Raw genomic sequence first — 14122 nt, forward strand, 5'->3', positions numbered from 1 at the left:
CTCATTTGCATAACTAATGAGCCACCATTTTTTTCAGAAGAGGCCCTTGCGCAAGAAGGCGCGTCTACACTGCCCCTTCTTGCGCAAGAAAACCCCTCTTGCGCAAGGCCGTTACACCTATTACTTTTCAGGAAGAACAGCGTTGCGCAAGAGGGGTTTTCTTGCGCAAGAAGGGGCAGTGTAGACGCTCCTTCTTGCGCAAGGGCCTCTTCTGAAAAAAATGGTGGCTCATTAGGTATGCAAATGAGGCTCAGTGATATTCCACACGTAACCTCATTTGCATACTACTCGCACAAGAAGCCGCGAGTATAGATGTAGCCCAGGTGTCCTGCTGGCTGTTACGTGGACCAGATGGGAGTAGACCTGAGTCCATGTAGTTCAGTGTCCTGGCTCCGCAGTGACCAGTAGCAGGTGATTCGGGGCAGTTGCCCTAGAGCCCAGCAACTCAAAGGGGCCTGTGGCTCCTGGCCACCACTGCAGCTACTGCGGCAGTGGCTGGAGTCCCCGGCCCTTTAAATCGCCATGGGAACACCACACCGTGCATTCCAGGCCTCTCAGGGCTGGCCGGCCCCAGCCCTGTCCCTTCCGCCCGAGGCCCTGCCCCACTGGGCAGGTCTCCCCACTTGGCTCAGGGGCCCAGCAAGTCCGTCGGCCCCCCCGATTCAGTGGGAGGTGCAGCAAACCCCGCAGTAGCAGGTAGGGCTCACCGACCCCCACCTGGAAGGTTTCTTCTTGATCCCCAAGAGTGAGAGCGCGGCTCATGTCCCGCAGCGGGAGGGGCTGTATCCTGTCCCGAACTCTTTGTGCTCAGTACTGACTCTGGACGGCCACGGAAACGTCCAGCCCTTTTCTGAATCCTGCTCATCTCTTGGTTTTACTGATCTCCAGCAGCAGTGAGTTCCACAGGCCAACGGCATCTTTGTTCCACATCTGAATTTACTTTGTTCTTTGCATTCGAAAACCCTTATCAAAAGGTCTGCCCATCTGAAAACTGCTGTCCCCATGACGAAGGGTGGAGCAGCACCCCTGCCTTTGCCCTCTCACCTCCCATGGCAGGCCCCTGCCTTTCCATCTGTAGTTTCTCTCGCTCATTTTCTCTCGCACTGGGATGCCTATGATGCAGGAATAATCTCAGTTGGCTTTTCCTAACCAGTGTGACATCCATACAGCTTGTTAGCTGATCTCTCCAGTTGCTGTCCAACCTGATAATGACTTCTCAAGGTCCCTGCCTCCCGCCCCCCCCCCCCAATCCAGCCAGTTTCATTTCCTCACAGCCCATCTCCTGGCCTCATGTCTGCAGGGTCACCCGAGTTCCCTTTAGCTTCCCAGGGCAGGAGCAGGGCTGAGCCACGTGCCTGACAGCCCCATAAAAAGTGGGTCATCAAACCATGCCCATGCCAGCGGACGTCACTGCTCCTTGAGCCTGCTTTCCAACTTGGCAGGATTAATCCTCGGCGCCAGGCACCAGCTGCTGGGCAATTGAGAAGGGAGAATTTCTTGTTGCTAGCAAAGTTAATGCCACCCCGTGAAGTAGGGCTCTGCTATTGTCCCCCCTTGTACAGAGCGGGAAACTGAGGCACAGAGCGCCTAAGGGACTTGGCCAAGGTCACACTGTGAGTCTATGATGAAGCAGGGAATTGACCCTGGGTCTCCTATCTGCCAGAGGAGCGACCGAACCACTGGGCCACCCAGCATCTATTGTAGTGTGTAGCACACCCCCTTTCTCCACGCCCTCCTGTAGTGACTCTGTTCAGAGGAACAGTGAGGGACTGAGTAGAGGGGAACCCCGATCAGCGTGGGGCAGCCAACATCCAAGAGGCCCTGCTAGCAATCCTTCCAGGCAATTACTCTCACTGTCCCTGTCCCTCAATCAGGCCGGGGGCAGCCAACAGTTAGTTTTCCTACTCTCGTCCCTCCCAGGCAGGAGCTAGAACAACGGTGTCCGGTGCCCTAGCTCCAGTGGGCTGCAGACCCAGCGAGGCTTCCTGGCCTATTGGTGGGGAGATGGGTGGCCAGGGGAAGGGGACACAGGGCCCTATCAGTGGCAGGGTAGTTTGCCACTACCTCATCAGGCATCCACCCACAGTACACTGGCCAGGCTACCAATAGTCCCACAGCCAAACCCTATTCGGCTTCCCTGGCTCCTTCCTCCCCTCCCACTCCAGGGGTAACTTGGTTTCCTGAGCCGTCTTCTGTCTCCTTTGGGGTGACCAGGAGTGGCAGCCCTAGCAGCTTATGGGGGCGGCTGGTTTCCAGCACCTCCGGCAGTGCTGCTAGGTCTCTGGCTGCTCCCAGCGGCTTAGTGGCATCTCTGGGTGAATCTCTGCTTTGTTTTTCAGCCGCGTCTGCTGGAGACTGGGCACAACCCGCCGAGGCTGGAAGCTACGCTGCTCGCGCCGTCTTTCAGCCCCTGAAGGAGCAGGGCCGGGTGCGACGGACGCCGCAACCCCCAGTGCCTTATTTGATTAACTCGCTGCCACACCCCAAAGCTCAGCCTCCACCCATCAGCTGCCTCCTGGGAAGGGTCTCCAGGGAGCCTGCAGGTCAGGACATGAGGCGCGCCCGGGGCGGGGCAGGGCAGAGAGCTGCTCAGGGTGGGGGCCGATAGTGTGTAGGAGCCAGACATTGCTCCATCCCAGCCTTGCATCAGTGGTTCCTTCCTCCTCTTCCCAGGACAGGGCGGGGTTCTGCTCTGTGGCTCCCTCTACTTCCTGTCCAGGAAGAGGGGAGCCAGGGTGCAGTTTTCCTTCCCTTTCCTGGGCTTCTGAAGTGACACTGATGTTGGTGGGATGCCCCCCGGGGCCCTCCAGCCTGGCTTCTGCTGTCTCCCCCCACAGGCTGCAGCAACCTCCAGGGTGGGGCCCGAGGCCCATTCCGTGCGCGTCCCCCTGGCTTGCTCTGCAGCCTGTTGATTGTTCCCTCCTGTGCTCGCCCCCGACCTCCTTTAATCTGCTTGCTTCTCCCTGCCTGGCTTCTCAGCCAGCCTCGCCTTTGGGCTCTTCTCCTCTCCCACCTGCTCCCCTCTGGGGGCGCGGTGCCTCCAGCCGGCTGGGCGAGCAGCATTGCAGATGCCCCAGGCCGGTGCTGCGCTCCCAGGCCAAGGTAAGAAACAGAAACAAGAGGGGCCATGAGTGATAACGGAGCTTCCCGGGAGCCAGCCTGGCAGTGGGAGGCTTCCCTCCTGCAGCCTCGTTCATCCTGGCCCCTAACGTCCTGCTTCTGCCACGCTGCTTCGTCAGGGGAACAGTCTCGGGGAATCCCCTCCCCCCCTTTGCCTGCCGGGGGACACTAGTGCAGAAAGCCCCGGATTGGAGCTCTGCAGCCTGCCATGCGGGCATCGCCCAGTGCCCTGCGACAGGAGCTGTCCTGTGCACCCAAGCCCTGGCCCAGCCTCTGGGAGGCCTTTCGCTCGGCGGAACCGGTATGGTCGACCGCAAATGGGAAGCTACACGCCCAGCCCCGTCCCAGTCTGGCAGCAGAGCCTGGTGTTGGCAAACAACCCACGGACCTGGCAGAAAAGGCTCGCGAAGCCCCGGGCCAATGAGGCTTGCAAGGGGCTCAGCTGGATCTCCTTGAAAGCTCTGCCTAGGGCAGGTGGGTGCTGCCAGGGCGACGCAAAGCAAGCAAGCAGCGCTGCCAGCGCTTCCTTCCCCAAAGAGGGAGGAGGCTGGGGGTGTGTCTGCCGCTCCTTGGACTCAGGTGGATGCCAATCAGCAACCTTGTGCAGCTGGCACCAGGAGGAACCAGGAAGCAGCTGGCTGCGGGGAGGTTGGCTGGAGACAAGCGCTCAGAGAAGGCCCCAGGTAAACACTCTGCTCTGGAAACTGCCCACTTGGAGGGATGGGGGGGTTGTTTGCCCCTGGCAGAAAGGGGGGAGGTTGTGCTGCTCAGCCAGGCTGCAGTTCTGGGTCTGTCTCAGGGCGAGGTTAGGGAACTGAAGCTACTTCCTCCTTCTGGGAGCTCTGCTGGCCAGGAGCCAGCTCTGGGGTTGCAGGTCCCTGAGGGGAAGGGGCAGGGGCAGGAGCTGCCACGTTGTGCCTGGGGACAGGCACAATGGGGATCGTTAGGGTCCCCCATTCCTCTCCGCTCGGCCGCTAGCTGCGGAACAGAGCGCAGCTGCTGTTTCCTTTCTGCTGGCCCCACTTTTAAGGGTTTTCCCAAAGGAAAAGGGGCGAGAGACTGAATTCTTTGTACTGTACCTGGAAACTGAGTGGGCAGGGGCTGCTAATGGAAAAGATGGAGGCTCTTCCAGGAGGTTCTCTCTGCGGGGGCCAGGGCAGGGCCGGGGGATGAGGAAGGCTTGCAGAGCTGGCATTCCAGGGCGCCCCACAGCTGTTCAGCACTGTCCTTGGGGAGTTAGGAACCCCTGGCAGGATCTCACCTGCCAGGGTGGTTGGGTTGGCGCCACTGGGCGTGAGCAGGCTCTCGGCATCTCGGCTCAGGAGTCCCAGCCCTGAGGTGTCCACAAGCAGGGACTATATCTGAACATGTGCCGGGGGGTCTAGCTGGGGGCCCATAAGGGGAGCTGCTCAAATCCTCCCTCCCCCATCTCAGAGCCCTTAGACCCGCTCCGTTTCCTGCAGCTAGGCCTCCCGGCAGTGTCCATGGCAGGGGGCCGCCCTGTGGCCAGGCAGGGAGGCTGCAGGTTGGCTGGTTAGGGAATCAGTGCTCTTTTGGTAGGCAGGTCTCCCCGGAGCGGTGGTCTCTCCGGAGAGGGGAGGTCTCCCTTGACAGGTGGGGCAGGGTTCCAGGCTCCCTCCCCACTCTAGCTTGTCACCCCAGCCTGGCACTGGCGGGCAGGCTCCTGTGAGGAGAGAGGGGGGCGGCAGTGCTCGCAGGACTCCCAGCTGCAGCAGCCGCTCCGGGGACGGGAGCTGGGAGCACACGGCAGGGTGGCCTGGCCCTTACACATGGCCAGTGATGCTGGCTGGGGACGAAGGAGGTCACAACCGCAATGCAGTGAGAGCAGCCTCCCAGAGGGCTGGAAATGCTGCTAGGACAGGCTGGCCTGGCACCTTTGGGCCTGAGAACCAGCCCCCCTCCAAATCTGATTGGCTGGGCTGAGGGGAGGAGCTGGGAGACGGATCCGGGGGAACCACCCCAACCTGTGAATTTGGGGATCATTAGCATCCCCCATTCCTCTCCGCTCGGCCGCTAGCTGCAGAACAGAGCGCAGCTGCTGTTTCCTTTCTGTCAGCCCCACTTTTAAGGGTTTTCCCAAAGGAAAAGGGGCGAGAGACTGAATTCTTTGTACTGTATCTGGAAACTGAGTGGGCAGGGGCTGCTAATGGAAAAGATGGAGGCTCTTCCAGGGGGTTCTCTCTGCGGGGGCCAGGGCAGGGCCGGGGGGGTGAGGAAGTGCCTGAATTCTTTGTACCTGGCGAGAGACTGAATTCTTTGTACCTGGAAACTGAGCCTCTCCCTAGAACCAAAGGCTGGGCCTGCTGAGAGGGGGCGTGTGCAGCTCCTCACAGGCACCAGCGTAGAGAGAAAGAGATCCCTCCCCTCCCCTCCGGAGCTCTGCATCTCTCCCACCATGCCCCAGCGTACAAGGGGACACAAGTGCTAGGCAGCAGGCTAGAGCCAAGCTCTGCTTGTACTTTGAGCCTCCGGGAGCTGGGCAGGCCCGGCAGCAGTTTCACTTGGCACAGGCAGATGTTTGTCACCAGCACGCAGGGCAGCTGCATGCGATCTGGAATGCACTTTGCGCTGGGTTTGTTTCTGGGGCCTCTTAGCGCTCCCCGCCATCTGGCTGCGCCTGGGACAATGACTTCAAACACATGGGCAGAGCTGGAACTTCGGGTCCTGCCCATGGGGCATAGTCCAGATTCAGTTTCCATTTTCAGATGTGTAAAAGAGAGTCACGTTTACCACTCAGACGTGAGGCAGCAATGAACGGTGCGGTGCTGTCTTCCGGAGTCTGCCGGCAGCCTGATGCAGGAGAGTGCTTTTGTCATCAGCATGGAGGGTGTTGACTCTGGAGCCTAATAATGACTCCTTACATGGCAGCATTTGCGAATTTCTTTGCTGATTTGTAGCAGCTGGAAAAGGGAAGCAGTGGGAGGGGAGTCCCTGGTTTGGGAAGAACTGGGTGTTACAGCTGGAAGCTGTGCACTTAAATTGCATGGCCTAATGACCTTAACACAGGATCTGACACGGGCCAATGCAAGAGAGGAAACACATCCTCATCACCCTAGTAGCTTGGCTATATACACATCCACATCATCCTAGTAGCTGAACACCTCACATCATTCTTGGGCACTAGGTCTGGGTTGATCTCTTTTTACCAGTGGGAAACTGAGGCACAGACCGATCTAGTCTGCCCAAGGTCATGCAAGGAGTCTGTGGCAGAACCTCAGTCCGGTGTTTAATCGCTAGACCCGCACTGTTCTTTGGCTCTCCAGCTTTCCCCTCTCCGAGCCATTGTTTCCACAGGGCACCATACCCCTGCTGCAATAGCCGAGCTGGAATCTGTGTGAAATTGGTTTATTTCCCCATGGTGCATTGTGGGTCAGTCACTGACTGGAACAGGGACTAGCCTGGCCCATAAGGGGCAGTTTGCTCTTTGGTGTGGGGGTTTTCTAGCCGGCCATGCCTCACCCTGACCAGAATGCAGCTCTGGTGTCTGGCTGCAGCATCAAGAACTACAGGGGCTTGTTTGAGACTTGCTGGGAGTATCCCTAAGAAATCTGTGGAGCCGGTTTCCCAAATTGTGGCTTTTCCTGTATAGAGTTGGCAGAGCAGAGGATTCCTTGCTTCTTCTCTCTCTCACTCACCCACACCCCCCTTCCAGGAATAGCAGCCCAAGTACTGCAGGGATCAGCCCGGAGCTATAAAATCAATCGCATTTTCAGGTTAGCAATAGCGGCAGCTTCCAGGATGCAGAATAGCCAGCTTTCTGGCTAAGATAGGGAAATACGAATCTACTATATGTTTTAGAATCTTTGTCGGTGTGTCCATCCATCCTGCTGTGATAGTCATTCACTCCAGAGCGCCTCTTAAATGGTGAGAGCTAGGACCACCACTTTGGCAGGCAGCTTCCTCTTATCCTGACTTAAAGCAAGTGCCAGAACACTAGGATGTGCCTGGAATTTGGTTGGTTCTCATAAAATGGAAAGGGAGGGGTCTGGTAGGAGGGACGGTTATACTGTAGAATGACCACAGGGGGGCAGCAAGGAGCCAGAGAAGGGACAGGTGTGGAGAAAGGGCCATCTACTTTATATTTCAGAGAGTTTGTGTGTCTGTCTCTCCCCCCAGCTGGGGGCCATGCCATCACTTTCACTCTCAGCCCTGGGTAAGCCCCTGAAGACAGGGTCAGCCCCTCCTGTCCCCTCACAGGGGCTGGAGCTCCACTGCAGAATGCAATAGGGCAGCTCTAGCCCCTTCCTGCCCTGGAGCCGTAGGATCAGTGGCTGGCGGGGCAGTGAAGCAATCTTGTACGCAACCCCTCCAGCCCCCGGTGTGAAAGGGAACCAGCCACCAATACGGGTAAAGCCAGCACAGCCAGAGGTAGGGGCTAGGTGGTCGTGCTCTGTTTAAGATATTCCAGCCTCTGGGGAGGGTTGAGGCTAAAGGGCAATTAGAGCAGCCTCTGTCTCTCTCCCTTGTTGCAGTTCAGAGCACCGGAGAACCCGAAAAGGAACCAAAAATGGGCTCGGAAGGCCAGAACTTGGGAGAGGAACTGAACAACCAGCTCAACGACGCCCTGAGCAGACTAGCAAGCAAACAGATGTTCCAGTCGGACTGGGACATTGCTGCCTTTGCCATCTTCTTCATCTTCATTGGTAAGCAGGGGACTAAGCAACGGTGCGCTTGTGGGGGGCTACAAACCCAGCCCCACAGTGTCTGTAGAGCTGTTCTAACTCGCCTGCAGACAAGCAGCTGGAGTGGCCAGAGGTGCCTCCAGCAAAGGCCAAGGTCTTTGGGGCAAAGAGGCTCTGTGCATGCGTGCGCCCCTAGCACACCTGGGCTGGGGTGGTAGGTGCTCCTCTATACGCACAGTAAGACCATCCATCCAGCTGAAGGCCGGGAGGAACCCTTAGGTCCCCCCAGCTGACCAGGCCAGAGAACTCCATCTACGCATGAGCTCGAGAGAGATCCCTGCTGTTGATTTAAAGACACTGCATGATGGAGAACCCACCCCACCTTTCAGTAGTAGCTCTCCCTCCGGGCTGAAAATCTGCATCTTCTAGTCTGAATTCGTCTCCCTTGAGCCTCCAGCCAATCGGACACCCTCTGCCTGTTACATTAAAAGGATCCTGTCTCCACCAAGAGGCGCTGTGTCTGGAGATCTGGCCACCAGCCTCCTTTCAAACAAGGCCTGGGCTGCAAGTAGACAGCAGGGAATCAGCTTTTAAAACACTGAGCAGACTGTGCTGCTGTAACCCCCGGGGAGGGGTTGTTCCAGGTGGGCCAGGCTGCAGAAGGGGTGAGTCTGTTACAGCTCAGCGAGGTGCAGAAGCGCAGATGTTTAGTGCTGCAGGTCACAGTGCACTCCCTGGTGTGTTGGCCGAGATGGCAGCCAGCAGACAACCGTGCAGGCAAGTCCATCGTTCAGGAACGCGGTGAGAACAATCCCAACGCCAAGCTGCCTTTTGGCCAGGACTTGGTTACAGGTCACAGCACGGTGCTTTCTGCCACAGAGGACTGGCAGGAGGCCAGTGTGTGTGTGACATCACAGCAATGCGGATAGCCACGTACCCTCCGCTGACTCCTGCCTTGCTCCTCGGTACGATGAGCCATTCAGAGCTAGACAGGGGAGATGCTAACACCTACAGCTCCTAGAATGGGGTTTCCCCTTTGGAGTGTAGACGGACTCCCTCCCCCCGCAGCCATAAAGCCATGGCACGAAGCCTTTCCAGGCAGGGTTTATTACATGATTCTCAGCAAAAACTAAAACCACCCTGCTGGGATTATTCCGCTGGTGGCTGTTGCTATATCGGCTTTAACAGAGGATAAAGCGGGAGGCGGGGGGGGGACGGGGGACAGAGCTGGTATTAAGAATTCATCAAACCTCCCTGCCTTCCCCTCTGAGAACTAACACTTGGCACTACAGCCCAGTAACACGGATTCAGCCGAAGGCCGGGCCAGTGTCAGCGGCAGAGCTGAGGAACCCAGCAGGGGCCGAGCGCCCCCGCCCTAGTGCAGCTGAGGGAGTACGAAGGGCGTGGAACCCCGGCAAACATACTCGAGACGTGGGGAGCTGGTGATCAAAAGCTTGAACTAGGGCCACCAACCTGAGGGGGGCCGTGAGGGGACGGCCATCCCAGCCCCTTCCAAGGGGCGAGCTACCGCCAGCCAGCACCAGATCAGATCACGGGGCGAACACTCACCCCCCGGGCGCCTCCTTCTGGTCACTTAGGGAATGAGCATTTCTGCCCTGAAGTGCCCCCTTTCGGCCGGTATCTCGCCCGCTGTTACCTGTTACCATCTCCACCCAAGTCCCTCCCAGACCAGGCATCCTCCGCTCTGGGTACTGCCCTACCACAGTGCCCCACACTTGGGGGGGTCCTCCTCCTCAGGGAACCCCCAGTCCCTTATGCTCACCTGGCCTCAGTGACCCACTACCTGTCCTTATCTAGCCCCTTACCTCAGAGGCAAACTGCAGTCTGAAATGGCCACTCAGCTTTGGCAAGGGGATGGACCTGCTGCCTTTGCCTGCCCTGGCTCCCTCTGCAGCCTGGGAGAGAGGCTCCCCAGCCCTGCCTGCTCTGTCTCAGGAAGCCTCCAGCTTCCCTGGCAGCCAGGTCCCTCCTGCTCCCAGCCAGAGCAAGTGTCTGTTCTTCCTCCAGCAGCCCTTATACAGCCCCAGCTGGGCCCTAATTGGCTGCATCTGCCTCAGCTCTGGGGCTTTGCTCTGAGCCTTCTCCCAGGGCGGGGTTTTACCCTTAAAGGGCCAGTGCGGGCAGATGGCCCATCACAGCTCCCCAACGGTCACCTTGGGAGGAACGGGCAGGAATTAGTGCCTGTGGGTCTAACATCATAGCAGCCCTGGCAGAACTGGAACTTCTAGGTGCTAGTTTACACCTGTTTAATTAAACCAGTTTAAACGGCTGGATGGGTGCTCTTCATTTGGTTTAAACCGGGCTTAGTGCACAGTTAGGAACTGGTGTAGGTAAACTGAAACAAGCCACCTCTTGAAGCCCAGGAGGAGCGTCCACACAGGAGGTTAACTGAACTGGTGTAGCTGTGTGTGCAGGTCAGGGTGTGTGCGCAGGCCCCCTGAGAAGCTGGATTCACACCCGTGGCTGTTTTCCTGGTCCTCCAGCACTTCCTGCAGCGGGAGGGGATGGAACCATGGAGTCACCCCGCCGGGTGACGCAGCAGCACTAGGGAGCATGCAAGGGTCAGAGAGGTGACAATGCAAGGAGGAGGCATTTGGGCTACTGCTCAGAATACAGCCCCAGGCAGGAAGGGCACCTGCAGTGGGTGTGTACGCTTGATGGGCCCAGGGGCTTGGAGGACTATGAGGCTCGGGTCTGACTCTAGTAGGTGCAGTCACTGCTGGTGCCCTGACAGAAGTGCTAGCGCATGGGTGGGACTGTAAGTTGACATAATGGCTTGATTCTCCCCCAGGGACTGTGCTCCTGCTGGTTCTCCTGGCTCTGATCCGCTGCTGCTGCTGCTGCTGCGACTGTGACTCTGGGGGGTCGCACAAGCAGGTAAGAGTCTGTTCCTGTGCTTGGTGTTCCACCACAGGGGCACGTGGCCAGTGGTCCTACACCTCACAGGGAGAGGCAGGGCTGAGTTCCTCACACACCTCTGCCTGGATTCGAGGTTCAATTAGCCTTCCCCACAGCAAAACCCAGGCGGGGTCCTCTCACCGCCGCCTTGGAGTGCGCCAGGGGCCACGGGGCTCTGTCCCAGCTGGAGAACTGGGCTGTGGGGTTGACGGGCTGTGGAGGCGCTCCTGGGCAGGGAGAAAGCCCAGGCAAACTTCAGCCTGTGGGCATGGCTCCTGCAGGCTCCCCCGGCTGGGGTGGGAAGGCATTTCTTCCAGTGACCCATGCTTTTCACAGTGGCCAGGAGGGAGGGTGGCTTTGGGCTTCCGGGGTTGATCTGGGACACGAGCCATCCCTGGGCAAGTCTCTTGCTGTAGGCAAAATGCAGCCACTTCCCTACCTGCCGGGGGAGCTGCAATGCATCAGGGACTAGGCGACGTGCAGGTGCGATACGGTGAGGTCTGCTCAGTCCTTTATGGCCCCCCTCAAATGGCTCTGACACGAGAAATCCCCCTCCAGGCGGATCCCCGTTTGCAGGCCTCCGTTTGGGGCGGGGGCAGAGGCTGGGAAACGAACGCTGCTGCCGTCCTGGGGGAGCCGGAAGGGAGCCGGGTTCTTCCTTTTCACTCTTCCTTTTCCTTTTTTGTTTCAACACAATTAGGTCCCCAGAAAGAAAGTGGGCATTGATAACAAGGCCATGGAGCCGTAGCCCCGCCTCCTCCCTTGGACAGACAGATTCTGGAGCCAATGGGAACAAAGACTCTTCTTTGCTCGCTTCTTTCTGCTGCCCCGCAATCAAGGGCAGCTCGGACTCTCTAAATCTCGAGCGCTGGCCTCATGCAGCTGCGCCCCTGGCTCCAGCACTGGTCCCCCCCCTCCCCTGCACCAAGGATCAAAAGGAATTCCTGTGCCGCTGAATCAGAGAGCGGCCCCAGCCGCCCCTTTGGGCCATTAGGGCCTCAGGGGGCAGCAGCTGTTGCTCCGCAGCCCAGGGGCAGGGATTCAAGGCCGTTCCTGGCAGGAGGGATCTCAGCTAGATGGGCCCTCGGGCCAGTCCTGGAAGGCAGCTCCCGGGGAGGTTGTCGCTATTACAGCAGGGCCCCCAGGCACGCTTCCGGGGCCCTGAAAACATCCCTGGCTTTGTCCCTCCTGGAGCCCATCAGCTGACCCTCCAGTCTGGGAAGGAACAAATCCCTGGCCGGAACCAACCACGGAAGCAAAGCGCCCAGAGCTCGGTCCTGCTTTGCTGGAGGCAGAGGAGGCGAATGCCTTGGCAGCCTTTCCCTCTGGAGCCCCCATTCACACAGCCACGGGGGGCCTTCTGGCAGCAGCCCAGCAGCTGAACTGCTGCCTGCAGTTCCCAAAAGGCGAGGGAGCTGCCTGTCTTACCAGCTGCATGTGTGCGCAGAGAACAGGCTCAGGGAGGAAGCGTGCTCCGTCTCTAGGGGTCCAGCAGGAAGGAAGGCAGAGCTGAACTAGGGTAGTGCTGGTGCCGGCCTGGTGCCCGGACCGCCCCGCTCGCTTCCCACCCCATTCCCAGACAGCACTAGCGGGCCGAAGCTCAGAAAAAGCCAGAAGAGTCATTTCTTCCCTGCATGGATGGGTTTGCGTAGGGCTCGGTGGATGCAGTGCATGGTCGCTGGCCTTCTGTTAAGTCCTAAGGAGCCAGTAACCCCGTCCTGCTCTGAGCCATTGCCACACCGGCTGCCTTGTGCAGCGGTTAAGGGAGGGATGGGAGAACTCACCCCGTCCATCTCCCTCAGGGCTGGGCTAAGTCAATCTCCCCCGCCCCTGACTGAGGCACTGCCCCGCAGCAGGACATGGCCAGGAATGAGTAACTCTGCCAGGGGCTGGGAAGCCCCTGCAGGGGAAGTGGGCCGAGCACGCCCACTCTGAACCATGGTCCCTCAGCACACGGCCTCTGCCACCCCCAGCCCCAGTCCAGCACTTGGGCATATTCTGAGCCTGGCATTCGGAAAGAGGCCTCCTGGAGCCACTGGACTAAGTTTTGACAGGAGCTGGCCCGGCCAGGCGAAGGGAAGCCAGTCACAAGGACGGCCTTGCTCCGGGCAGGAGAGCGGCTTCGGACGCCTCCGCGAGGTCCTTCAAACGAGCAGTGGCCAGAGAGCACCTGGTACTACAAAGGCCTGTGGTTCTGTTCAGTCTGGGCTTGTTCTCCCTCCTCAGGGTGGAGTCTTTATCTGCCCCCCCCCGTCCTGTGAACACCCCAGCGGAGCCAAGACCTCGGCACAGCTGTGGGGTTGCACTGCCTCAGGAGCAGGTCTAAGAGCAGCCCATTCCGCTTTCCCCAGCCCCGGTAGCACTCGGTTTAGCGGAAGTGAGGGACACCCACAGCCGAACGGCCTCTGCTCTCTTTGGGCTCAGTCCTGGGAGATCACGAACTTCAGCGGCGGCTGGCACTGCCCACTTCCGCCCAGCAGGTTTGCGCCGATGCCCAGCTAGCAGCAGCGTGTTCTGGAAAGATTCATCCATTTCAGCAGCTCTGCTGGCTGCTGCTCCGCTCCCTCACCGCAGGCGGTGCACTGTAGCCCTGTGTGCGCATTAGAGTCCAGCTCAGAGTGCCACACCCTTCCCACTGGGCAGCTGCTCCTGTGCTTGTGACGGCCTCTCCCCTCCGCCCCCAGCTCTTCCCTAGCTAGAGCCCGTGGATGTGAAGGAGGGCAGTGGGGTCAATTTAATTAACATGCCAGCCAATGTCCTTCAGGTTTCTCGCTGCCTTGCGCCATCCGGGCGGTATGTCCAGGAAACTTTCTAATTTCATTTCTGAATCCAGGAAGAATTACTCGTGATTCTAAATAAAAAGCATGTGCTGGAGAGCAGCTGGCCTGGCGTGTCTGTACATTAAAGCCCTGGGGACACAGAGCAAGGGGCCTGGGCTATTCCGTTGGGTGGCAGGCTGGCCGCTGCTGGACTGGAGATGCACAGGAGAGGTCTCGACCCTCTCTGCTTTGCTGTCCTCTGCTTGGGGATCATTTCACGAGCAATTCACAGCCCTGCTCTGGCCACTGTGACTTGCCCAGTTAGAATACCACTGCTGGGAGCTTCCCCCGAGAAGTGTCTTCCCCCACCCCTTACGGCTGCCCCTGCACCCTGCCCAAGATCATTTAGGAGCCTGTGTTCTAGTGCTCAGTGCCCATGGAGACTGCCGCCCTGCCAGCATCCCTGCCACCAGGACCGAGGACGATAATACTGTGAACTATCTAGGCACAGCAAAGCAGAGCCAGCCCTCCCTGACTCTGAGCCCTCTACCCAACCCTGCTGACAGAGAGGAAGAACTGGAGGTGTCCTGCTAAGGGGAAAATGAGCACGCTGGATGGGGGCTGAGGGGAAGGTGTTTGGCATGTGACAGGCTCCTGCGGGGTTGACAATCTGACAGGAGC

General features: G+C 58.9%; 1 protein-coding gene across 3 annotated transcripts; it reads left to right on the forward strand.

Moving 5' to 3' along the window:
- The first annotated feature begins 552 nt into the window (after positions 1-552).
- On the forward strand, positions 553-13558 carry SMIM22 (small integral membrane protein 22). Of its 3 annotated transcripts, none has more exons than XM_075899242.2 (5): positions 553-696; positions 2340-2543; positions 7614-7784; positions 10576-10661; positions 11383-13558. In XM_075899242.2, exons 3-5 carry the CDS (start codon positions 7649-7651, stop codon positions 11428-11430), a joined length of 270 nt encoding a protein of 89 aa, XP_075755357.2. In that variant the 5' UTR covers positions 553-696; positions 2340-2543; positions 7614-7648; the 3' UTR covers positions 11431-13558. The 3 variants fall into 3 exon arrangements, with proteins under 3 accessions (XP_075755357.2, XP_075755356.2, XP_014429772.3); XM_075899241.2 differs by lacking the exon at positions 553-696 and adding an exon at positions 753-893; XM_014574286.4 differs by lacking the exons at positions 553-696; positions 2340-2543 and adding an exon at positions 3476-3803.
- The last annotated feature ends 564 nt before the right edge of the window (positions 13559-14122 follow it).

The sequence above is a fragment of the Pelodiscus sinensis genome, chromosome 15, assembly GCF_052426305.1.
Source record: "Pelodiscus sinensis isolate ZL-2025 chromosome 15, ASM5242630v1, whole genome shotgun sequence".
In the NCBI taxonomy this organism is placed as follows: Eukaryota; Metazoa; Chordata; order Testudines; family Trionychidae; genus Pelodiscus; species Pelodiscus sinensis.

Excerpts from the sequence above, each read along its gene's own strand:
- SMIM22 (XM_014574286.4), top strand. The coding sequence starts at position 3,704 with ATGCCAATCAGCAACCTTGTGCAGCTGGCACCAGGAGGAACCAGGAAG. Across the intron at positions 3,804-7,613 it reads GCGCTCAGAGAAGGCCCCAG|TTCAGAGCACCGGAGAACCC; the intron begins GTAAACACTCTG and ends CCCTTGTTGCAG. Across the intron at positions 10,662-11,382 it reads CTGGGGGGTCGCACAAGCAG|GTCCCCAGAAAGAAAGTGGG; the intron begins GTAAGAGTCTGT and ends CAACACAATTAG.